General features: G+C 41.9%; 1 protein-coding gene across 1 annotated transcript in view; it reads left to right on the top strand.

Annotated features, from left to right (window-relative positions):
* Nucleotides 1-20,018, top strand: part of RYBP (RING1 and YY1 binding protein) — a 47,017-nt gene extending 26,999 nt beyond the window's left edge. Inside the window, exons 3-5 of the mRNA XM_055709281.1 lie at nt 11,323-11,499; nt 11,609-11,707; nt 15,945-20,018. Coding sequence (XP_055565256.1) covers nt 11,323-11,499; nt 11,609-11,707; nt 15,945-16,197 — 529 coding nt within the window. The 3' untranslated portion in view covers nt 16,198-20,018. The remainder of the gene's footprint in view (nt 1-11,322; nt 11,500-11,608; nt 11,708-15,944) is intronic.
* Nucleotides 20,019-24,422: the final 4,404 nt, after the last annotated feature.

Raw genomic sequence — 24,422 nt, 5'->3', positions numbered from 1 at the left:
TAGTGCCTATCGCTCCCAGGTTTGTAGGCTGTTTCAGTCCTGTCAGTACTGATCTTAGGACAGCATTGGAGACTGTGACAGTATTTGGAGGGGGGAAAAAAAAATGAACAAAACCCCAAACAAAACAAAAAAACCCCCCGCCCCCCTAAAACTCGATCACTCCGATTTTAAAATCAGAGCTGATTTTAAAACTTAGGTACTAAGTTTTAAATTTTCAGTCTCCAAGTTTATAGAAATTCACATTTTTTCAAAGTTCAAATTTGCCTTCAATTTGCTAATAAAAAGAAGTTATTTATGTTGGAAATATGTGGTCAAAACACAAATTCTGGACCAATGATACTGGTGTGCAGTTTCAAATTCTTAAATCTCATTCAACTCTAGATGTACAACAGGTGATGTTTTAGACTCATTATTTAAATGTGGGGGTTTTTCCCCCCAGGTATAGATTAGACCATATTAAATTTTCTCTTTTTAAAAAAAATATTGGCATGTTCTTTGGGAATGGTACTATATATCCGATGCCACATTATTGGGCATTGTATGCTGATACGTACTCCGATTTGGTGGAGATGCTTGAGTGTGGTAAAAGAGAAAATGCTGTTACAACTCCTCTTCCTATAAAAGTACAGGTTTTTCTTTGTGCTTATTCAATAGCACACTTCTAAGAAGGATGTTTCTGGAAATGCATTTTACTTTTAGTACAAGCTTTTGGGGAGGCGATCAACTTCAGAATTTCACTGATGTCTCTTTTTTGGTATGGAGCTCATTTTCTCAGCATCTCTCCTTTTTCCTGCTTGTATTCCAAGTTCGGTCTCTCTTGTGCTGTGATTTTGAAGCATGAAACTTAACTACCCCCAAACCTGGAGGCAGATGCTTGTGGACAGGACACCTCAAGCTGGATTAAAGGATGGTGTAGACATATCAGTTTCCATTACTACTCAAGATTTCAGTGTTTGAAATGGAAATACATATATTAGCAGCAGTGATAGAGCACTTCTATAACACCAAGTCTGCCATTCCTATTTTTTTAGCTTTAGTTAGTGTTGTTAAAACTATTCTTTTCTTCAGATTTTCATTGCTTTAATTTATAATACAGTTACCATGGGCAGTTGCTTTGGAGAATCCATGTGTTAAATTTTCATCAGGCTCATTTATACCCTCGTGCTGCCAACTGCAGGTTCTTACTCGACAGGAAGTGTTGAGCCTGTTCTCTTTCCTCAGGATTATACATAGCTTAATAAACAGTCAAATAGGAAGAAGTATTTAAGTAATTGTTTTTGTTGTAAATCTGAGTATTTTATTATACGTGTCTTGGTTGCTGCCAGCTTTATGAACTGTTTTGAAATTTTTGCTAGTGAGAGCAGCTTATTTTTGACAAGCGAGTAAAATGCCTTAGTTTTATCATCGTTCTGGTGGTAGCAGGTAAGTAAATTTTGTGCTGCGATCAGTGAATTTTCCATAATAATTTTGTAAGTCATTGTAAATCATGGAACATTTGGTATTTTGCAGTGAGGTACGTCCATAGATGAAAACACCAGAAGCAGCTGCACCACAAATTTCACTGTTTCGATGTACAATCTGCTGAAATACTGCTCTGACTTTTCAGTGGTGGATTAAAATGAAGCTCCGAGTGGGTCAGCAAGTGGGTCAATAGCATGATGAGGGTGGTTGCAATAAATGTCTAGAAATGAAGCTTGTGCAGCACTTGTAACATATGACTGAAGTTTATCGGTGACCAAAGAAATTCACACACCTAAGAAAAATGATTTTGTAATCTCAAGGCCATCTTTTCAGGTTTGGGCTTGGTGTGATCTTTTACATTTATGGTTTCATCCCATTTCATAAACAGTTGTGGATTTTGTATATATTAACAAAATTTTTCTACTGCTGAAGAACTTTTTCCTTACAAAATGCAATAAATGAATAGGAAGTGGGTTTTTTTCTGTATGCGTAGCTGTGAACCTAACTACTACTGGTGGTAAGCAAATGCTTAGGCAAAGAGCAAAAAGGGCAGCTGTAAAGTTGTTCTTGTTCAGCTGGAATTTAGGATGATGTTGGAATTGGGAATTGAAGCTGTTTTAATCTATTACATATTGCAAATGTTGTTTCAAGCAGGAGAGATGTGTTGTGCTGTTTTTTTTCTTAATTTCTGATCATTTTTTTAAATGGACCATTAAAAGAATCTTGAGTAGAAAACTATTTTTTACATAAAATAGCAGAGCAAGAAAGCATCTGAAAAACTGTAATTCTGGCCATGTACTTTTGTCTTAGATTATATATATAGTCATGAGTCCAAAGTAGCTTTATAATATTTGTAAAGCTTAAAGAAGCTGTGATCATTGGACAGTTCTGCTTCCCCATCAAACAAGAGAAAACGTGCTTTAAATGTTGTGAGCTTGGTGTTTTGCCAGTTCTTTACTAATTTTACATCTAATTAGAAGTGCGTTGAACTCCTTATTTAAGGAAACATGCTGTGAGGGTTTTGGTTTTTTTTAATGAAAGCAGAAAAAGCCTAAATCAGGCTTTTCCCCATTCTAGTCCTTAAAAGATGTTCCTATTGTAAGTAATTCCAGCAGATGAACACGGGCACGATCCTTGCTCAGGCTACACAGCTCTTCAACACAGCCTTGCTGGGGTGTGCGTGTGTGTGTATATGTATGCACACACATACCCACATACAGCCGCCCACGAGCTCCTGCAGTGCCCGCGGATGGGGAGCTGTGCAGGTTGGCACCCCGCAGCTGGTAAGGACAGGCATGGGGCTGCAGCCTCCGCCTGTAGCTTCAGGGATGGAGCCGAGACCAGCTGGGAGCAGTCGCTGTCATCGGAGCGGGCCTGTTCCAGGGATTCAGACCAGGCGGAGGAAGCAACTGCAGGGTGAGCATCTGCTGGACAGCCTTGGGGCTTTCGTTGGCACTTGTGGGCTGCTGCAGGTTAGATATGAAATTATCTGCTGTTGCAGCTTAGGTGATAGGGTTGAGAGGATGGGTCAAACTGCCAGCACTGTGTGACCTTCCAGGCAGGCTCTTTCTCTACAAGGAGAAACAGAGCAGTATTTCTTCCAAACCTTCAACATGACTTTTGTTTTGCCTCTTGCAGACCTAGTAAGTTAAATTTTGCGGTACTAGTGGTTAAGTAAACCTCAGGCTCTCTTCCAATAACTGGTATTTTGCATTGTTATGCACCATCACTGCTATTTTTCGTCCATGCTGTGGTATCAAAGAAGCCTAAAGAACGATGTGTGTTTAACTCCTTTTTTTTTTTTTTTTTCTTTTTTTTTTTCCCCCCCCCCCCTGTGATTTCAAATTAAATAGCAGCAAAAGGGGAGAGTTGTTGCTCTTGAAGTGCTGTTTTTCAGGACACCTTATAGGGATGGCTCTTTGCTCTCCATAGTGTACAGGAGCTTTTCTTTGCTGCTGTCTTACACCACTTGGTATCATGAACTCTCCAGAGGCCTATCAGAATAAACCTGTAGTCCAAAACATGTGCATCATACAATGTTAGGCATCTCTTTTTGAATTATTTTTATAGGGTTGTGTGGTAGAGAAGGACAAAGACCCAGGGCAGTGAGGGAAAAGGAGCCCGTGGGACTGGGTGGAAAAGACCCAGGTTTATGATCAGTCTCAGTCTCAGTACTTTCTCGGTGGAAAGTCCAGTTTGTGATTCATCAGTTTCCATTGGGGGGGGGAACAAACAAAAAAAACCCCAAACAACAAAAGAGAGAAGTTTTGTACAAGTCCCTATACTTGCAAAATACAAACAGTGGTGGTGCTTCACTGAAAGTTTTCCAGCAAATTCCCAAATAGCCACGTTCTCTGGCTTGGGGCTCCTTTCCTGCTGGTGGCCCACCAGGTCCTAAGTCTGGCTGTGCAAGGAGCACCATATACGATGTTCCTTAATTTAAAAGGAGGTGAATGGTCCTGACTTGGTTTCACATATGGATTTGTGGTAGTGCCTGCAAATGGTATTTGCAGTTTTCAGTTCTGTACTGTGTTAGAACAGGTGTTTTGAGGAATCATGTGACTAATCAACTTTGGGATAGAAAAATTCTGGTCTAGCTGCTTCCAGAAACATCTTAAGGGCCTGACTTCAGACTGTGTTGCAATTGGGATTATATGAAATAATGTATATTTAAAAAGAACCATGAAAGTTTTGAAAAACCTATTACACTGTGCTCTTTAACAGCCATACTGAAACAATTTCCTCGATCGGTTCTAGGACTCTCTTAGTACTGGTTTTTATTTTCACTAAAAAAAACCCCCAGAAATGTGAGCTGCAGAATCTGTGGAGTGGCAACTCTGGGAATAAAACTCAGTGATTTATACACTTTGATTTGTAAATATGTCCAAATAATTAAAAGTAAGCAATACTAAGGTTTCTGTAACAAATAGGAATTGAGTATTCTTTTTATAGGCGTCATTCAAAAAGCCTCAGCTAGCTGGTAGTGGCACAGAGGCAGTGACCAGCTGCTTTCCAGCAAACAGTAATGCCTGTCATGTTGTGTAAATGGGGGTGACAGCTTGCATTTAATTTAATAACTTTCCCATTCTTAATTTGACTTTACAAAAGAAAGGAGGGGGGGGGGGGGGGGGGAGGTGGAATTGAAGAAAAGCAGGGAGCTGGCAGATTTGTGAGAACACTAAATATTAAGTACTGTGAATGTTAGAACTTTTTAAAGTTTAAAAACATAAGTACTGTGGAAGGTGTTCAAGCTGTGAGAAATAAGCTGAAGTCTGAAAACTTCTGATGGCCAAACACAAAGTTTAAAATACTCTTCTGAAATCTGAGTAGCTCAAGGTTTGTTGTCAGGGCCAGGAATAGTTATTGGGAAGCTGAGGCTCCTTTATCTCTGCGTTGCCTATCCTTGGCTCTTCCAAGGAGATAGGAGACAGTGGGCTGGATGGTTGAGAACGACATTGAACAGTTTGTTGGAGGACAGTTTGTTGGAGGCTTTCTGGAGGTGGCTGTACAGTTTTAGATGTACTTAGTTTATTTTGTGGTGAACAATTGTTTTGTTTGTGTGAAGCTGTTAACTTTCTTTCATGTTTTTTCCAAAATGTTCAGACTTAGCTCTCAGAATCTTTCAAACATGTTGCTGTGCCTAACACCTGTAGCCCAGAAGTGGATGTTCCTTAGAGTAACTTACGTATTTTTAAACATCTGTCTTCTAAATGAAAACACAGCATTAACGCATCAGTGTTAAAGGAAGATTCTTCTCTTTCAACAAAATACTGCTCGGTCACATATTTCTTGCTGTTCATCCAAGTCATCTTTTACTGTTTTGTAGTTGCCTTGTGGTCTTGTATTACATGGAGAACTTCCCAGATAAATGTATACTGCTTCCATACTGCTTTACAGTTGTACACTAAGGACAATTTCTCCATTAATCCTTTCTCTTGTTGCTAAAAAGGACTGTGTGGTCATCACAAATGAGCTGGAAAATATGCATGCAAGAATGAGTGCTCATCCTGTCATGTTTATGGCTTAATTTCTCCAAAGCTTTGGTAGTTCTTTTGTAAAACTCTTTTAAGGAGATTTTTTTTTTTATGGGTTAGTTTCTAACCTTGCTTTAAACTTTTTGCTTAACATAAGAAGTATGCTTATTGTGTTATTGTTCTGGCACTAACTGCTTTATAAACATATAAATACTTTTAGTCTTATTTTCTTGGTTTTCTTTGAGCAAAGATATATTCATGTGTGACTAGGATTATTACAGTAATCATGTACTTCACACTGCACAGTGTATGAAACAAATTTTCTCAAAGAAATGGTGAGCCGTGCAGAGGTCTGCTGGTATCACCACTTGCATCAAAGCCAGAACAGCATGAAATTATCCAAATCCTCGGTACTTCATGTTACAGGAGGCTTTTGACTCTGAAATCCCACTCGATGCCACTTTCATTCTTCTGATAACATAGTTGTAGGGAAGTAAGAGCAATTGTAATTAGATCCACATTTCTGGGGATTGCTGGAGTCCCTCAAGGTCTCTGTGTTGCTGTGGGTATAAAGCCAGCCGCTGTCTCCACTCCGCAGTGTCTGCAGGAGGCAGGTGGCTGGTCTTTTCCCAAGGCAGCCGGGACCAAAGAAATCCCAAACAGATACAGAAATTAGGGTCACATGACAAATGTGGTGCAGCTTATCCGCCTATATCCCTGTTGAAATCCAGGTCTGAGTAACTACCATGTGTTGGATGTGTGGTGATTTGCGCTACTCTACTCCTAAGCCCAGTTGCAGGGGTTGCGAGCAGAGCAGCAGAATTCCTGGGTTGTCAGTGCTCTGGATTTGGTCCTGAGACAAGCTGTAACGGGAAACGCTGAGATACAGAAGAAAACGCAAGCTGTGAAATAGTGCAAGATGCTTGCCAGAACCTTAAAAGTACAGTTGGTTTTCGTTGGATTTTTTTAAACTTTTATTTTTTTATTTCAAGAGCACAGTAGTATAGGCAGTGAGCCCTTGAGGAAATGTCTTGAGCTTATTCCGCTTCCCATGAGCCAAACATCCCAGTGTCACTTCATATGACAATCTGAGGGTATAGTATTTGCAGGCATAATCTTTCTGTGCAGGCCTGTTGCTAAAAGGTAGTAAAGAGTGGTTATGTACATTGTTTATGATAGTTGGTGATAACGACCTAAGTGCCACAACCATGCTCCTAATAGAGAAATGTGTTTCAGCTTTTTTACATGTTGGTATGTCCTTGCTGCAGAGATCATTGTTCCGCAAATATCTGCTCCTGTGATGTAAACTACACTCTAAGTAATGTGAAACAATTTACTTGGCTGAACATAACTCGGAAAGCACAGTTTAGTTTAATTTCTGTCAGTTTTATAGTGGGAGAAGACAATCCTGTTCATGTTGAAAAAAGGAGGAGGAGAATGTTTATTTATTTGTCACATCAGTGTTGGATCTTGATGGTGGAGTCTTTACCCAGGCTGTTGTTTCAATTAGGGGGGAAATTGTCTGAGCAGAGCATAAGTTCATCTTAATGTTCAGATAGAAGGAAATGACCCGATTTCAGGTACTTGCATTGAAGATTGGTTCTTACAGTGTTCCTCTGCTGGCACTATCAGTTGGTGTGTGTATTGCACGCTCCTGGCTTCTCTGTGTTTGAAAGCACTCGCCCGATACTGAGTGCAGGAGGCGTAAGTTAACGGTGCCACCAAGGTGTCACAGCACATCTCAGTTTGTAGGGACACAGGTTGGAGGGGAACCAAGCAGTCTCTTTTATAGGAGACGTTGGGTGCCACTGCTGTTGGAGGGGTCCCAGCAGGGACCGGGGAGCAGATAAGGAAAACATGTGTCTCCTTCCTCTTGTCGGGAAGACCCAGTGGCCTGCAAGAAGCAGCAGAGCGCTGTGGCTCAGCATTTGATACCTGCTTAGGAATTCAAGAACCAAGTATGATATTAAGTATTACATCTTTTCAAATAATTTTTTGGAAGTTGAGACTTGTTAGCTGTGGTTTGGGTGTAATGTTGATACTTTAAACCTTCTAGTAAATGATGATACAGTTGTTCCTTAAATGTGAGCGCTGGTTGGACAGCCTGGAAGAGGCTGAGTTGGGGTTTGATTTTTGTCACTTAGATGTAGTCTTTGTTTGTATGAACATTTTAACGTTACAGGAAGAAAGCTGATGAGTGGATTTGGAGGTAAAAACCAGTTAGTACTTGTTTTTGTGTCTGTTTATTCTTACAAAAAAATTTAGAAGTGGTCCAACTTTCTGTTCAGGTGATTCTGCTGAATGATAGCTTATTTTAACATAATAGCTGCATCTTTGGGTTGAAGCATGTTCTTTGGAGACTGAAAAAAACCCCATACAAAAAAAAAATAATTAAAAAAAAAAGCCAGTTGGAACAAAATTAGGGACAGGGAGTTCAGTCACATTGTAATGTTCAAAAACAGAAAAAGGAAAAAAGCATCTTTCTGTTCTTATGACTCTACATTCTGTAGTAGAAGCCAGAGCATGTTAAATCATTGTAGCCCAAGTGGGAATAAGGCTTGTATCTCTCCACTGATACTTTTTTTTTTTCCCTCTCTCCTTCCTTGTTCACATTCTGAAAGGGACGATGACTAGTATCCACTGCAAAGCATTATTGAATTTACTTTTTTCCTTATTTCTAGAAGGCAGTGCAAGCTACCCGCTGCCACAGCGGGAGAGGAATTCACGTGCTCATGAGGAGGGTGGCTGCTTTGGCAAACAGCGTGACTAGGATATGGCACGGATGGCTGTAGAGGCAGGAACAGTGTCTGGAGGGATGATCTGTGTCGGGGTGCTAGATGATCAGTGTTAGCCCTTGAAGTGTATTTTTGGTAGGCTGGGAAACTCGGAGCAAGTTTTGGATATTGCAGCTACTTTATTCGATTGTGGTTACTATGGTCATGGTTTGCTGTGGTTAAAAATGCACTGCTCTGCTTGCTTTGCTTGGCTTCTTTGTAAAGGGCTTGTAACCAGTGTGTCCTGGCTGTGCTGGCAGCGTGGACCTTATTTGAAGGAGTTTATTACTATTAGCATGCCAGGTGCTTAACTTACCTGTTTTTTAATCTTCCTAAGCTTGCTGCTAGCGAGTGAAATGGCGAAATTAGGAATTGGAAAGCAATTGGATTATTTGTATTATTTTAAAAAAATAATATCTGTTCTAGTAACACAGCAGATCTTGAAATATACTCGGTGTTGGCCAAAATCTCAGCAGCTTTCCATTCCCTTCCTTGGTGTGGCAGGACAAACCCCATCAGCAGGGCTGGCCCCCCTTCCTGCAGGTCCCCTGCCCGCACACGTTGCTGCCTGCTCTCATCGCTTTCAGTTTTGGATTTGCCCTTACCCGCCGCAGTGGCTGGCTGGGAAGAAGAAATATGCAAATGTGGCTTTGGAAGAAGTTGTGCTAGTTATGTCAGTGGCTGGCCAGAAAATGATAAAGTTTAATAAATGTGGTGTGCTGTCACAGGCACAGATAAGGAGTGGGAGCGCACAGGGCAAAGTGTCTCTGCAGGAGCACTTTAATGCTGGTCTCTTTTGGATTCCAACCTTCTCTAGGGGAATGCATGTGACTTATTTATATCGGGGTTTATTTCAGTTTAGTTGAAGTTTCCATTTTAAAATTTGCGTCTTCATTCAAGCAGTGCAGTACTCCAGCAACAGGAGCGACAGCTTGATAGCTGCGGAGGCTGGACATAAGGCTTGGAAATAACATCACAAGCAGGCACATCGGTCTCATGCAAAGTGGAAAAACTTTGAAGGTGCTCTCAGATTCCTGAATTGGGATTTTCCATGAATGGCTCAGTTTTCTGACTTAGCTGGTAGTGTAAACAGCACATAACCATAAGTCTGGGCAGAAGTGGCAACTTCAAGCAGTGAGGTTAATCATGTATAATCATGTATGGAGATGGTATCTGCCCTCTCTTTGAACATGTATTGACGCTTTATCTCATTTTTTTTTTTTCTTTTTTGAGTAGGTGATTAGCAGGTTACTTGACACAAGCTACTGTTGTCAGCTTTTAGTGTCATTGCATCAATCTGAAAATCCCATGTAACCAAAACACTTTTTCTTGCGTGCTTATTCTTAGTCATACAGACGGAAATTGCTGTATATGGGATTTTAAATGCAAGGATGCTAAATATCTTTGCTGTTCTATGGAACAGGTAACTGCTTGATCTGATCTGCAGAACGTTTCAGCATCATAGTTATTTAAGGCTGAAGACCAGTCATCTGTTGTCACTCAAAAATGTATGCAGGTTGTAGCATAAAATGAGTTGTAGTTTCTATGTTGGGTGAAAAATCCAAATGCCAGTGGTGCTGAGATGGGTCAGGGGCCTAATTACAACCTTTTGCATAGCCTTTATAATAAGCTGTGGTAGTGAAATTAAATACTTGGGTGTAACTGGCTTCAGTAAGAACATCTTGGTACCATTATGCAGAAAACCAGTGCCAAGAGGGGCTTAGTAGATACTTGGATTTTCCTGTGACAGGGAGTAGAACTTCTCTGGGTGTTTCATAGTGTGTATCATTGCTAAATACAGATGTTACATGTGAATGATTAGTGGTTTGTAGATTTTTTTTTTTTTCTTAAACACATGAAACCACTGAGTAGCTTCTTAAAGTCTCTCTAGATGTTTGTAGTAAAAACTGGGCACAGGTACAGAGCTCTGCAGTTGGGTTTCTGTGTGCCAGTTGTAGACTTAATGATACTTGCGCATTGCTTTCATTGAAAATCTGTTATAGTCTGATATATGTAGAAAATTTGAGTCTTATTTATGACTAATAGCTATAGACAAGCTTGAGCAACTATTGCAATTGATACTAAGCTCATAACGGACGACTAATGGAGTTGATAACCAGGTTTTCTCCCGCCCCCCCCCCCCCCCCCCCCCCCCCAGTACTGTGGACGTAGGGAGCATAGATCTTTCTGGCAGGCTGAAGGGGTTGAATCGATCATGAACAGGTAGAGTATTCAGTGTATAAACCGCGCTGTGATATGCCGGGCCAGGAGGGAGAAGTTTTGAGTTGTTAAGCTGAGAAGACGTTAGATATTGGATGAGGAGTGTGAAGTGGTGGAGGTACAGATCTCTGCAGCATATATGAGGACCAGTAACCAAGGTATTGGTTATGTGCGAAGCTACTTTTTTGTGTCATTCAGAATTTGAAATGGAAATAGTCTTTGAAAGACAGCTTGCTTGTGTATTTTGCCGGAGCACCATCGGGGACTGCAGACAATGGTGTGAAGATGGTGTGTCGGAGGCTGGCACGGCTGTTGCCCCGTGGAAGCGTGAATGCCCGCTTGTCTTCTGTGCTGCTGCCAGAGAGCTTCGTTCCTAGCCCTCGGGACAAAGTCATCTCAGTTACCTTCTCTTGTTCTTTGTTAGTGTGAGGTTTTGCTGCTTCAGGGAACCAGAAGCTCATTTGAAAAATTAAATTGAAAGATGGGAAAGAGACCGATGTTTATCAGGAAACTTATTTTTACTCTCTCTGTTCCTTCTCTTAAAGTATAGCCACAGTTCATAGCTGGCAACTTCTTGAAAGCTGCTTTTTCACTATTGTCCCCCCAAAACTGGCTGTAATTTCATGACATGGATGGAAGAAAGGGAGCATTATACTTAAGAACGTTAGATAAGGCTAAAAACTGACGCAGTTTAGAGTATTCCTTAATTTTACGATTTCTATCTCATTTGGTAGCAGCAGTAGTACTTCGCATTAAATAAGGACATCCATTTGGTTCTTTATAAGTGGAGTATTCTTCCCTGGTTGCTAAAATAAATCTTCATACTGCTTTTGGTGCAGTTATTTTTACTGTGTAAAATTGACTATAGATCTCTCTTTTTATTGTCATTATAGAAAACCTAGAATAAACTCTCAGTTGGTGGCACAACAAGTTGCCCAGCAATATGCAACCCCACCGCCGCCTAAGAAGGAGAAGAAGGAGAAAGTGGAAAAACAAGACAAAGAAAAACCTGACAAAGAGAAGGAGATCAGTCCCAGTGTTACAAAGAAGAACACTAACAAGAAGACTAAGTAAGTTTGAAGGATGCGCTGTTAAATGTGATTTCAGTAGCACTGTGCATTGATTAATTGTGCAGTTAAACTAACATCTTACTCTACTTCTTCCCTCCAATTCTTACAGACCAAAGTCAGATATTGTGAAAGATCCTCCTAGCGAAGCAAACAGTATACAGTCTGGGAATACTACAACAAAGACCAGCGACTCAAATCACACTTCAAGGTAACTTTAGTATAAAGCTGTTGGTATCTGAGCACTAGATAAAGAACAGAGACTTTTTTTTTTTTCTTTTTAAATGGACAGAGGCAGAGTACTGTCTAACCCACAGGGTCTGCCAGTGTCAGTATGGCAAGACCATCAGTGGCTATGAGCCTTCTCCATGTACAGGCACTCAAACAATGCTGGTGAGAAGAGATTCAGGCATTGGAAATATTAGTTCTGTTGTCCACTCAGTTTTTGCTTCTCTGCTAAAATAATGGTACTGTCAATTGGCCATTAAAGCCACAGTGGGGGGAAAAACATTAACCAGCAATTGTGGTGGTCTTCATCAAATTCTTAGCATCACTTGATAGCAGTAACAAAGGTTACTTTTTCAGTTCCATATCCATAGTTCAGTCACTGTAATTGTCAAGATAATTTTCCAAGTATACAGGAATTCAGTCTGCATGAACAAATTTGCTAGAACATTGCAATCAACAAAAAGCATGAATGGTTGGGTTCCTATTTGTCCAAGTTTCAAATGAGTGGCTGTCTATGGAGAGAGGTTTATTCCTGGCCTTGCCTATACTGCATGCTTGTTTTCTTTAAGCGGTGTCTTGTGCTCTGTTTCTAAAATGAAAAATTCAGCATCTAAGAACAGTTTTTATATTACTGAACTTAGAGAGCTACAAGAGGCTGAATTCAACTGGGTGCTTTGCCTATAGGGGCTATATGAGAATTGCATCTCTTTAAAATGGGCTGTAGTAAGTATTTTACAGTGAAGCCACATGAATTGAAAAAATATTAGTTAGCTGCAAACATTTGTAAAGCACATGGGAAATATGGTTAACACTGCTGTTAGCATTCAGTTTGGCAAGACATGACTCTACAGAAAACTGTTACCTTGGTAGTTTTTAAGTAATGGCATGAAAATCTTTAATAAGAGTGAATATCCTTTATACAGGAACTTGCTTGAATGTAGCGAGGGCAGTGTGAGACTTGCTGTGCTAGAAGACTGAGCTGTTTGCCGGGACTACTGTTAACTCTTCCTCAGCCCCCAAATACTGAAGTTGCCATTCCTGATTTGATTAGAGAAATACAATGTTATTGCAGTGTTGGTTTTTTTGGTCCTGTTGTGGTTTTTTTCTTTTTTTTTTTTTTAATGGGACTTATTTTGAGACTTAGGATGCAGGGTACTTGATGCACTTGACTAATGATATAATAATATTAAATTGATAGATTACATAAAATAATTGTTTTTACTCCTTTGAAGGAGTCACTCTGTCTACTGCAGTCTTTTAGTCCATGTTTTGTGGCAAGCTTTTGTCATTCCTTATTAATCCTTAATAGTATCAAGTCTGATTGGGTATTTTTAAGGGATACATCATCTCCTTCAGTTCCTAAACACTCTTTTTAAGTATTTAGTTTAGTGGAACCTTACTTGCAACTCACTGCCCTCAGGAGTACTGTCAAGAGTCTTTTTAAAGGATCTGAATTTTACAGAGTCACATCTGTTCAGATTTTTTTCATGCCCAGATTTCTTAACTGTTTGTTATTTTTGTAAATTGTCTTTTAAGGTTCTCCAGATTTTTAAGAAATCTGGTTTGGGCTTCTTGAATACTATGCCTATTTCTGACAAAATATCTTGGTTTGTTCCATGCCTTCCTGTGCATGTGTTCAGATTGATTTTGAAACATATTTCTTATTTGGCCATGAACCTTTTTAGCTATAAATGTGAAGCATCAGTGTTTAATTTTGCAAAATAACATGAATGGGCCGATCCCTTTGCCTCCTATAGGAAGCAAAAAACATGCATGTGCTGAAGAGACTGTCTGGAGACCTCCACCTGTGCTTAATCAGCTCTTTGCACAGGGGAGACCCCTAAAACCTCCTGCAGAAATGGTTGGAGGGCTCAGTTGTAAAACTGACATTGAGAATGTGTTTGTGAACAGGACTGTGGACAAATCCTGCACCTCAGCTCTGCTTCCCCCCAAGTCCTTCCATGTTACTTTGTCATGGCATTTAGGGATGCATGGGCAGTTTCATTCAGGTGCTCAGTGCGTGGCTTGTCTCAAAGGCTGCTGGTAGCGGGAGCTGTTCTGGGCAGAATGTAATGCAGCTTAGGCCACATCAATTCCTTTCTCTCTTTCTTTTTTTTTCTTCTCTCCCCCCCCCCCCCCCCCCCCCCCCCAGTTATGGCTATCAGTACTGGCTTTTGACAAGCAATAGCGGGAGTGCGTGTTCAACACTACAGAAAGGTGGAGGCAATAAGGTCTGTTCCGGTATCTGGGCCAGCATTTTTTGGCTGTTTCTGAGTACAAGAAAAAACAAATGACCCAGGCAAATTACAGGAAGAACTGGGTTTCCTAGAGGAACTCGGGGCTTAGGGAGGAAAATACGTACGCGTACTACGCTTCCGGGAACGCTTGTGCTGTGTTTGCTGCCGATGCTTTGGGGGCAGCCTGCGTCTGCTGAGATGCTATCTGAAGGCCAACGGAAACCCCAAAACTCGCTGAGCTAGCTGGCCTTTCTTGTTGCCCACAAACAGGGTGACATCATTTAGCCTAGCCTGGGGTTACGTGTTGAATTTCCCAACTCCCGTGAGCACGTATGTACAACACATACGCGTGGGTGTGTGTCACACTGCTGCGGGAATTCACGAAGCACGGCTATGGGGCTGAAAAGGCTGGTCACTAAACGAAGGGGCTGTTTTTCAAGTAGGAGGTTTTACTGATGGTTATCCCAGTGTAGCAGTATTTTAGTTGTATTTTCTATCTATTAGAAATGCCTTTGCTGTGGTACTTGTTAAAAATTGAAACAGTCTCCTAGGTTAGATGTGAAAATACTATTTTCAGTGTGGTAACTTCATTTTTGGTAAGGAGTCTTGCAGAAATACCATTGTTCTATTTTTGAAGCCGTACATCTGTCCCTAATACTTTTTTATATTCTGTCCAGTTCTAGAATACCACTTGGATGCCTACTACTTAAGGACTGTCCCCTTAACTTACCGCTGCAAGCCACTGAATATGCATGGCCGATACAAAGTCGGCTTAATTTCCTCTTTTTTTTCGTTTCGACCACACTAGCCTAGCTGCAGATGAGGAGGAGTAAAGGCAGATTGGTTTAAAAGCTGGAGCTTGATCCCAAAGTAAACTAACCTTCCCTCCATCCCTTGGAATAAGGCAGTTTTCAGCAAGCTACTTTTCACTGATGTATAAAGACTCTCCTTTTTAATTTCCCTTTTGGGAATATTCTGCTGCTTAAGCCTGACCCTTAATTAGGAGTAAAAGCTGTGAATTGCAGCAGTTGCTGTGGATGACTTGGAATTTGCTGGTAGCTGAAGGAGTGTCCAAGTTTTGTTGTATCAGAGCTTTGGACCAGCCCCTGAAATGTGCATGAATGTTGGCTTCCTAGAGTCTAGACCCTTATTAGCTACATTACTAATTGAATGATAGCACAGCATGCAGATTACTGAGATAATCCTGAGCAATAAATACCAATGTGTTCTTTTCTGGTGGTTTTTTTTTCCCTTTTAGTCTTTTTCTCCCTTCCTCTAACCAAAAGCACTAGCTGCAAGAAATACTGCTGTACATACTGGATTTTATTTACAATAACCTTGGTTCCAGAGGGAACATTTTAAGCAATTTTATACATAGGCTGATTGGGCATCTGATTTGTATAAGCTCAAAGCAGTTGCGAGAGAAGCCAAGTTGTCCCAGTGCCTGTGTTGTTTGCAGCTGCAGAGTTCCAATATGGGAATGAAAGAGCTGTGGTCAAATGCTTTCATGTGGTTTTGTATTGCAGAGTCACAGCCTTGTCTCATAACATCAGGGCACATGATGAGATGGTGAATTTAGATAAGAGAACTCTTTCATCTGCCGCTTGGGGAGGAGATCCTTCGGTCTGTCTGGCTCCTGGCCGCTTGGCTCTGCTGTAGTGTCCTCCTTTCTGGCAGAGTTGGATTAGGGATAAGTCTACAGCAGATGCCCTTTGCAGAGCTCTGCAAGACAGGTCTTTCCTCTGGGGCTGAGCATGCTGCTGCAGCCCTGGCAGCCCGGGCTGTCACAGGGAGCAGGTCAAACCTTTGTCCTCTGCTGTGCAACGCTTGCCGCTGCCTAGGTTCTCTTCCCAGTTATTGCCATCTGTGCAGGCGACTGGAGGACGAGTCACACTGAGTTTGTTGTCAAATGCTTTTTCTAATAAACTTTTCCTTTCTTGTTTGTTTTTATCCTTCTTATAAATGTTTTCTCATTTGTTTTAGACCCAGACTGAAAAATGTGGACAGAAGTACCGCGCAGCAGCTGGCAGTCACAGTGGGAAATGTCACAGTAATTATCACAGACTTTAAAGAAAAGACTCGCTCTTCTTCCACGTCGTCTTCTACAGTGACCTCCAGTGCAGGATCAGAACAACAGAATCAGAGCAGCTCAGGCTCTGAGAGCACAGACAAGGGCTCGTCCCGTTCCTCCACGCCAAAGGGGGACATGTCGGCAGTCAACGATGAATCTTTCTGAAAATTGCACATGGAATTGTGGAAACTATGAATCAGGGTATGAAATTCAAACACTCCACCTGCCCATGCTGTTCAAATCCTGGAGAGCCTCTTCTGCGCTTGAACACACACTTTCTTGGACATCAACCTCTTACCGATGCAACCAGGATATAATTTCTGCTTGCCGTGGGCATCTGGCCACCAAGGAATTTCTCACCCTAACAATTACTCTTGACACTTTTATGTATTCCATTGTTTTATATGATTTTCCTAACAATCATTTATAATTGGATGTGCTCCTGAATCTACTTTTTTATAATATCTGCTGTGCACAATTTTCCATGAACATTACAACTTTTTGTTTTGGGGTCGGGAGTGGGTGGGGAGGGAAGGGAGCTTTATTTATTGCATTCACAAACTCCATCCTCTTTCAACATATCCTTTTTAAGTTCAGTTCTTCTTCCAGTTATACTGTGTACTATCAGTTTTGATATAAATTATATATAAATATATATATAAATAAATATATATAAAGGGTTATTTGAAACCAATACATGGAAACGCTGGTGCTTGAAACACTGTGAAGTGAAAAAAAAAATAATTGAACCATTCAAGATCTGGGACAGTCCCCTTCTGTGAAAGTACTGAAACTGAAATGGAACTGGTCTTAGGTGAAAAGCGTTCCTGAAGGTTTGAACCTGGATGGGGATCCATTCTCTCTATTGTTCCTTCCCCGTTTCTTCCCTAGGCAATGGCTAAAATGTACTGGACACACAGTTTTGATTTTTATAGCTTGGGATCTGAAATGAGAAAAGATTTGCTCCAGGTAGCTTGTATTTCCAGTAGGGTAACTTGGATTGGTGATGTGCAAGTTCGTGCCCGGCTGGAGCGTAAGCGTTCGCAGCCAGACTGGTGTTGGCGTGCCACGGAGTCATGTATTTTGGTAACGTGAGCATTGCTATGTTGTGCATAGCCAGTCCCACAGATATTTGGTGGTTTTAGATTTAATTAATTTTGTCCACCTGCATCAGTAACCAAGGTAACTAGAACTGGAGCGGTTTGAAGGCAGCAGGGAGCCGTAGGACTGGGAGCGAACAGGCGCTCACTCCAGCCAGCGGCATGTGGGTCGGTGGTCGTCAGCCCCCTTCTCTCTGTCTCGGCCGTGCTGTTGGGGTGGCTCTTCTTGAAGTCCATCTGTATTCCATTTCTGAACAGCATCTCGTCCAGGGATGATGTTGGGCTTGTCAGCATTTGGATGCTTCTGGGTCTCCTGCTCTATGGGAGCAAAAGTAGGGAAAAGCTTTTATGCTGGCAAGTGAGCGACATGCGTGGCTCATGCTCATGACCAGCATCTCCATTCTTGCTCTAAAGCTATTCAGACTGTAATTTCTTTTCCTGGCCTGTTAGTGTTGCTTTGCAGTTTACCTTCCATGCATTATCCTGCTAAAACACTAGGCTGAAGAGGTGAAACAAACTTCTTTTTTAAAAAAACACACAACAAAACCCGAACCTCTTTGGCTTTTCATCTTTATTTAGTGGCCCCAGGGTGCTTTGTAGTAATTTCAGGCGCAGAGGCTGTGGCATTCATTTGACATCAAATGCATAACTTCTGGGCGTGAGGAAAGAGGGCCACATTTTGACAACTTTGTGCCAGCTTGTTATATTGTGAATTATTTGCTTAGCAAGAGTAATTTCTCTTTGTGGAGGCAACTGATTTAAGATTTCTTTTAAAATCTGTGTGGTTTTGAGTAGCAGACATAGGTTCCTTTTACACTGCTGACAGAAACGTGTAAGGGATCTGTTAGAACTGCTCGAGGGTACGTGCAGTGGCAGGGCCTTTGCAGCAGTGGTTTTATTCTGGATACGTTAGCATGGGCACCCCGACTTAATTCTGCTTATATTCACAGTATAGGCTGTCTTTACCTTTTTAAGCATTTTTAAAGTATTTATTAAAGAACCAAAGGAAACCAGATGCTTCCTATGAGCATCAAGACAATTTATTATACATAGTTTTAAATACTATGAATTTCTCAATCCACATTTTAACATTAGTGGGATATTGCAAAGACATTCCTTTTCCAGTTTTTACTATTCCTTTAAGGGTCTCAGGGAGGGTAAACTGGTCAGCCATATTTATTTATTTTACTGAAATGTATTGGAATAATTTTTTAAGAGAGATTTTTTGAAGATGCCCCTGAACTTGTATATTTTGCACTGCTTTATAAATGATCCATTATCAATTAGGCTTGCGTGCATCTTGGCCGCGATCCAGTGAAGAGTGTGAGCGAGCGGCGAGTCCCTCTGGCTTCAGCAGGGCAAATTCTGGTGCTTCAAGTCAAACCGCGCACTCACCTTCTTCGTTGAATCTGGGAATTTGTGCAAAAAAAAAAAAAAAAAGCATTGTGTGTACCAGGAAATTGCTTCTTTTTCAAGTGAAAATGGACCTGTAGATCAGTTGAAAAAGCTTTAACGCCGTAACCAGCTACTCATGGCTACTGGTAAAGTCAGTAACATCTATCTCTTTTGGGCGTGCCTCCTCAATAAAGTAGCTTGCTATAAATAAGTAGGAAAATTTCTTTGGAGCAAGTGACCTGTAATTCTGCATTCAATAGAAATTGCTAGCTAAGCATTGAACCTCCCCAGCCTCATCCGTAGCTGTTGTGTTGTGGATTTGAAGGATAACGTTTGCTTTTACACTTGATTTCTGAAGTTAGCATACTCACGGCACGCGTCCACGGGTGGGATTCCCTCCGCGCTGTGTCTGTGGGATACCCCGCTGTTGGTGGGGAACGTGTTTAAAAGCCAAACCAACCAAAACACTAGTGTAGGGGAAGGACCAGATTCGTGGTGTTCAGTGGCACAGAAAGCAGGTAAGTAAAGCACAGTGTTACATTTGCGAAGTTTCAACTCTTACACAGACACACAGACACACAGACAGACACACACACACACACACACACACACACACACACAGAGACACCAACACAGCTTGCCTGACTTGCTCAGTTTGACGTAGTTCTGCAAAGGAAAAATGACAGCGTTTTACACCACCAAGCTATTTATTTTAATTGGAACACTTTGCTTGTTTCAAATTGGACAGATCAAAAATGTGGCAGCAGCTTCCGTGAGTTTATTTCCACTGAGATGTTTTCACCTGCCTTACCAAGATCATTCTCAGTCTACTTTTTTAAGCTCTACCATAAACTTAAATTATTGAAAATTTATTAATTGCTGACTATATAATAACCTTTGCTTGTATGTAACCGAATGGTTTTAAGAGCCAACATTTAGAGTATGACAATGGAGCTGAACAGTTTTTAATGCGCAAGCAGTTCTGTTCTTGTGTATGACTTGTAACCTTAATTTACTGTGTAAAGATGGTTACATTATTTCCTTAGCTTTGTTTGTTGGAGACAAATATAGAATGCTTGTTTAAGTATGTCAAAACATAATCTTATCTTGTGGATTTTTATGTTAATGTATTATACGAGCTATATTTTTCATTTGCCCAGAAAGACAGCTTGTATAACGCTTTTGAAAGTTTTTCCGCTCTGTAAAGTCTTTAGAGCTGACAGTCCTGTTAGGTTTGTTTTAATCTTCATGCTAAAGTGTCAATGGTGGTTTTGTGAACTGGTCAGAAATTCACAGGTCTTAAATGTTTTTGGGAAATTTATATTGGACACTGCTCTTTGTCTAGCAAATAAAAGATGTTAATATATTCCTGTTACTGGCATGTGCACGACTGTTATTAGAAGCCACTTTATCATTTTCCTGCTTTAAATAGAAATGTCTATTTATGAATTCTGCTTGTAGTTTTTTCACAAATAAAATAGTAAAATTTAATTACATCTGAAAGCTCTTTTTTGGGAGATGCCAGTACTGAGAAGAAGTGGAGAGTCTTGTTGTTGAAGCAGTTTGTCAGTCTGTACGTCTTGCCCGTGAGCCACCGCTCGAGCACCCAGTTCTGCAAACACTGGGTTGTGCACACAGAAAACTTCAGTCGAGTGAGTAAACCCAGTTTGTTCGCTGGGACTGACGATGTATGGAGAGTTTGTGGCACATGTGTCTGCAGAATTTGGGTTCTGACAAATCTTTTTTCTCTTTTCTGTAGCTGCAGAAAACGGTGAGGCTTAGTGCAGAGGGTTTCAGTGAGAGCCCTTGGGAGTTCCTTCAGCTGTCTTGTGCTAATGAACTCCCATGAGTAAAACTAATAAAATTTAATTGAGAGCCTAATTGTATTTTTGTAGTGTAAAAATACTGGTATTTTGCAGGCAGTATGCTGGTCCTCTGCCTAGGAAACAAGGTGATGTGAATTACTATGCCTTTTTTTAAGTTTGTATTTCCCCCCCACCCACTCGAGACAGGAGATGTGTGACTGAACTGTTCACATATGAAGCTGAAACTTGAAAAGCAAGCAATAGGTGAAATGCATAGGGGAAAAGAAAAAGTATCTTACTCTAGAGCTTTTCTTCAGGAACATGAGGACAGTGCCTAAACTAAAAGCTATTTGGATATTTTTGTGTGTGCTGGGAGAAGCATGTGTTACAATTAGAGGTTGTTTAAAAAAACCCCAACACTGTGCAAACAGACTCCTAAAGGCTTTTAACCTCAGTTGGAAATGATTCAGAATCCTTTGTGCCAAGAATAAGAAGAAACAGGAAAGGTAGTGGTTGTTCTATAGACCTGAAAAGCACTTGCTTGGCATGCCGGACGGGTGAGTAGGGAACTAGTCCTTGCCTCGGAGTGTACGGTCCCTGTCCTCAGCCTACAGCAGCCGAAGGTGCCGGAGCCGCTGCCAGGGTACGGCAGCAAGAGTGGAGGAGATGGGCATCCACCTGCCTCATCACCAGGTGGAGGCTTGAATGCAGCCAGCAAACAAACTCCATGGAAGGTGCCCGCTGAGCCTGCCCAGTCACCACGTCCCTGGGATTTCGGTCGATCCGTCTGCTGGAAATCCTTTGCCTTAGAACCGTGTGCGATGCTGGAGCTGCGGTCAGCGGAGGCTGCAGGGATAAGGGCACTGAGGCTGCTTCAAGGTGTGTGCTGGACTTGGGTGTTGTGTTGGGGGGGTCGTGTTTGTTACCTGTAGGGAATACAGAAGGAGCTGGGGAGCTCTGGATGGGGAAAACTAGTTCTTGGCTCCTTAGGGTTTTGCAAATTTATTTCTGGGCCAAACAGCCAATTGTTTTAAGACTTAAGCTATTTTTATTTAAATCTGAGCTCTTTGGCACAGCAGTTTGGGGGCAATTAAAACAAGAAGAGGCTACACCCCGCAGCTTGGAAGGAGCTTTAGGAACCCAGGCAGGGCTGTGCCTGTTCCTTACCTGTCAGCTGTGCAGCCCTCGCAGTAATTAGCTGTGGACGTCCAACTGCATTTTATTGCATTTAGGTCCCAATGGGAGTTTCCAAAGCAGAAAGTTGTCTGCAAAAGACTCTACAGATGTGATGAACAGCCGTGCCAGTCCAACCGCATCCCACCAGCATGCGACTGTGCAGTGCCATGCTGAGGCAGCCAAGTGCCCTGGGACCCGGCTTGTGTTGGATCCCAGCTGTGGGCAGGCTCCTTCCCATCTCTCAGAGGCAGCTCCCTCAAGAAGAAACTGCATTTGTGATCGCAGAGCTGCTGCCCATCTTTCCTTGTTTGCATGACCAAAAGTAGAACCACCAAAAATCTGGCTGGAAAACTGGGGGCCACTTGCTGTGGGAGAGGGGTGTGAAGATGATGCACAGCTCTGCTTTTGTGGTTTTGAGTGTGGCTTCCTCCAGAGTGCAAAGGTTTGGCTTCAGGCAAGTGTGTTACCTTGCAGTAGGCTGGATGGACTGCTGCAGCCTCATTTATTTGGCTGTTTAAAGGTAAACCTGAGTCTATGATTTATTTTTTTTAAAGAGAGCAGAGCTATGAAACATCACTTCTGATTCACAAACTGAAAAACTAAAACCAAAAAAACCCACCAACCCCCCTAAAAAATCACAAGTGTATAGGTCTCCTCATGTGGATCCTTGTTTTGCAGACCTTTTTTCTTCTTTTTCCCTGTGCTGCTTTCCCTTCACCCCCCAGAAAGGAAATGAAGTACACGAGCATGGTACAGGTTGCATTTAATGCATCTCTGCTCCTCTCTTAAATCCCCTCGCAGTGCTCGCTGGCAGCCTGGGTTTTGTGGGGCGGACGCTGTGGCTGTGCAGGCTCGTGAGCTTGGAGCCCGAGCGGGGCTCGAAGCCTTTCAAAGGGAGCCACAGCGGAGCCAGCATGTCCCGATTGCTTGTGGAAAACCAGCAGGATCTGGAAGGAAGAGGGAGAAGGGCTGCAGTTTGCAACACCCGGATTCTTTCATGGCTTTTGGAGTGGTAATAAGGGCAAAGAAACATTAGGTCTTTCTGCCTTTCTTTTTCTCAGCTGTTTCTTTCTGGAATATTTACATGCATGAGTCTTGTCATTTTGCTCTTGCTGTCAGCTGGTGCAGCGAGGCTTGTTTGCTCTTTTCCATCTTACGAGGGCTGATTGCTCGGTATTCGCACGGAGCCCTTTTCCAGACAGGGTTGAGGCTAATGCTGAACCCGTCTAATCAGAACACATCAGAAACTCCTGCAGTGCGCTCTCATTGTTTATTTGGATGTCTCTGCAAAGAAAAAGCTGCACGCAGAAGTCACCAGTAACATCAAAAGGCTGTTTGGGAAATTCCTAATCAAAGCATTTCAAGCCACACCAGTGCAATTACCCCACTTGCAAAACTTCCCTATGGCATAGCATAGGAGCCTGTAGCAGCAAAGAGCACTCTGTTCCTGACTCTGCTCTTCACCTAATATTAATACTGAAGCTAGAAAATAGCATCTTTTTGCAGCCAGATCTTGTTGTGCTGCAGCCTCACAGTACCTGCCTGAAGTCCTTTGTTGCTCCTCAAATGGGGATCGCTCCTTGCAGAGCAATAAATGAGCTGGCAGCCCTGGCTACGCAGGAAGCACGGAAGGCACAGGCTGGTCATGCTTCCTAGATCGGGAGTCAAGGAACAAATACTTCTTTGTTCTCTTTTATGTCTTCCATACAAAAAAAAAAAAGGAAAAAAAAAGAAATTCCTCTCCACCATGACTACTTATTATTTCCAGGATCCCAAAGACTTCATGACTTTCTAACATTTCTAATTTTTTCCAACTTTTTTTTCCAGCATTAGGAGTTGTCAAAACCATTGTGACGTATTTGAGAGGCCGTTCCAGCATGCACATTGCCTCCTCCAAAACCATTTGGAGGAGGACTTAGAACTGCACAGTAGCTGCTGGGGACTTACAGTGTGAGGATCCCCTTCGCCCTGCCTCCCGTGCTCTGGCCATCGTCCCTTCCTCCTGCCAGCAGGTGAGGCAGAGGCCTTCAAAGCCTGTCGGGCTGATGGCCTTCGCTTAAATGCTGTGAAATTCCCAGTGTAATACACACTTGATAAGAGCACATCAAAAGCTCTTACGAAGTATTAATTGGCCACAGCTACTGGAGCTGGCTGGAGTTGAAGGGAGGAGGTCTGAAATGTTTAATCTGCTATAAGTTGCTCTCAAGTGTTGGGAAAAAAAAATTTGGGAGCTGAATTTGGATATGAAACATCCCCGTGAGCAGGAGGAAGTTGGCATGCTGCAGAAACAGCACATAGTCGCCCAGGTAAGAAGGGGAATGAATAACACCGATTTCTGTTCCTCCTCAAGCTGTGCTGTCGGCCTGTATGATTCACGTTGCCTGGGGAGTTTGGCGTGGAGTTGGCAGGAGGAGTTTTCCATGTTTGTATGTGTATTTTAGGGATTAAAGCTTAGAGCAGTGTAGGCAAGCAGGAGAGCCACTGAGACAGCAATTCTGCCTTCACCCAGAAATTAATACTTGTCTAATACGTATAATATATAATCTTAAGTATGTTAGAATTTATGTAGGTTTTAGAGATGTTCTACGTGACAGGCTAAAGATGTGGTAAAGTTTAGAGGCATGACTTGTCAAAAGTTTTCTCTGATAAGGGTTGACTCTTGTTGACTCTCTCGAGGAATTGGCAGCATAAGCCAAGTACGAATAGGGCCAATGATCCCTCCCGCCCCTTTGAGGTGGTTGTTACTGTCTTGCTCTGCAGATTGACTTCAGCAGCAAGTACATTGTCTCTCTCTCTGTTCATATGCTTTACTTCCCAATGGTGTTTATAAAAATAAGATGAAGCAAGAAAAACATATCTCTCCGTTAAACTAATTTATTCCTGATCCAAGAAAGCCAAAATTATGGAGTGGCAG

Source organism: Falco cherrug, chromosome 4 (assembly GCF_023634085.1).
Source record: "Falco cherrug isolate bFalChe1 chromosome 4, bFalChe1.pri, whole genome shotgun sequence".
Classification (NCBI taxonomy): domain Eukaryota; kingdom Metazoa; phylum Chordata; class Aves; order Falconiformes; family Falconidae; genus Falco; species Falco cherrug.
The sequence above is the reverse complement of the archived record's forward strand: the minus strand, read 5'-3'. Positions and strand labels throughout refer to the sequence as shown.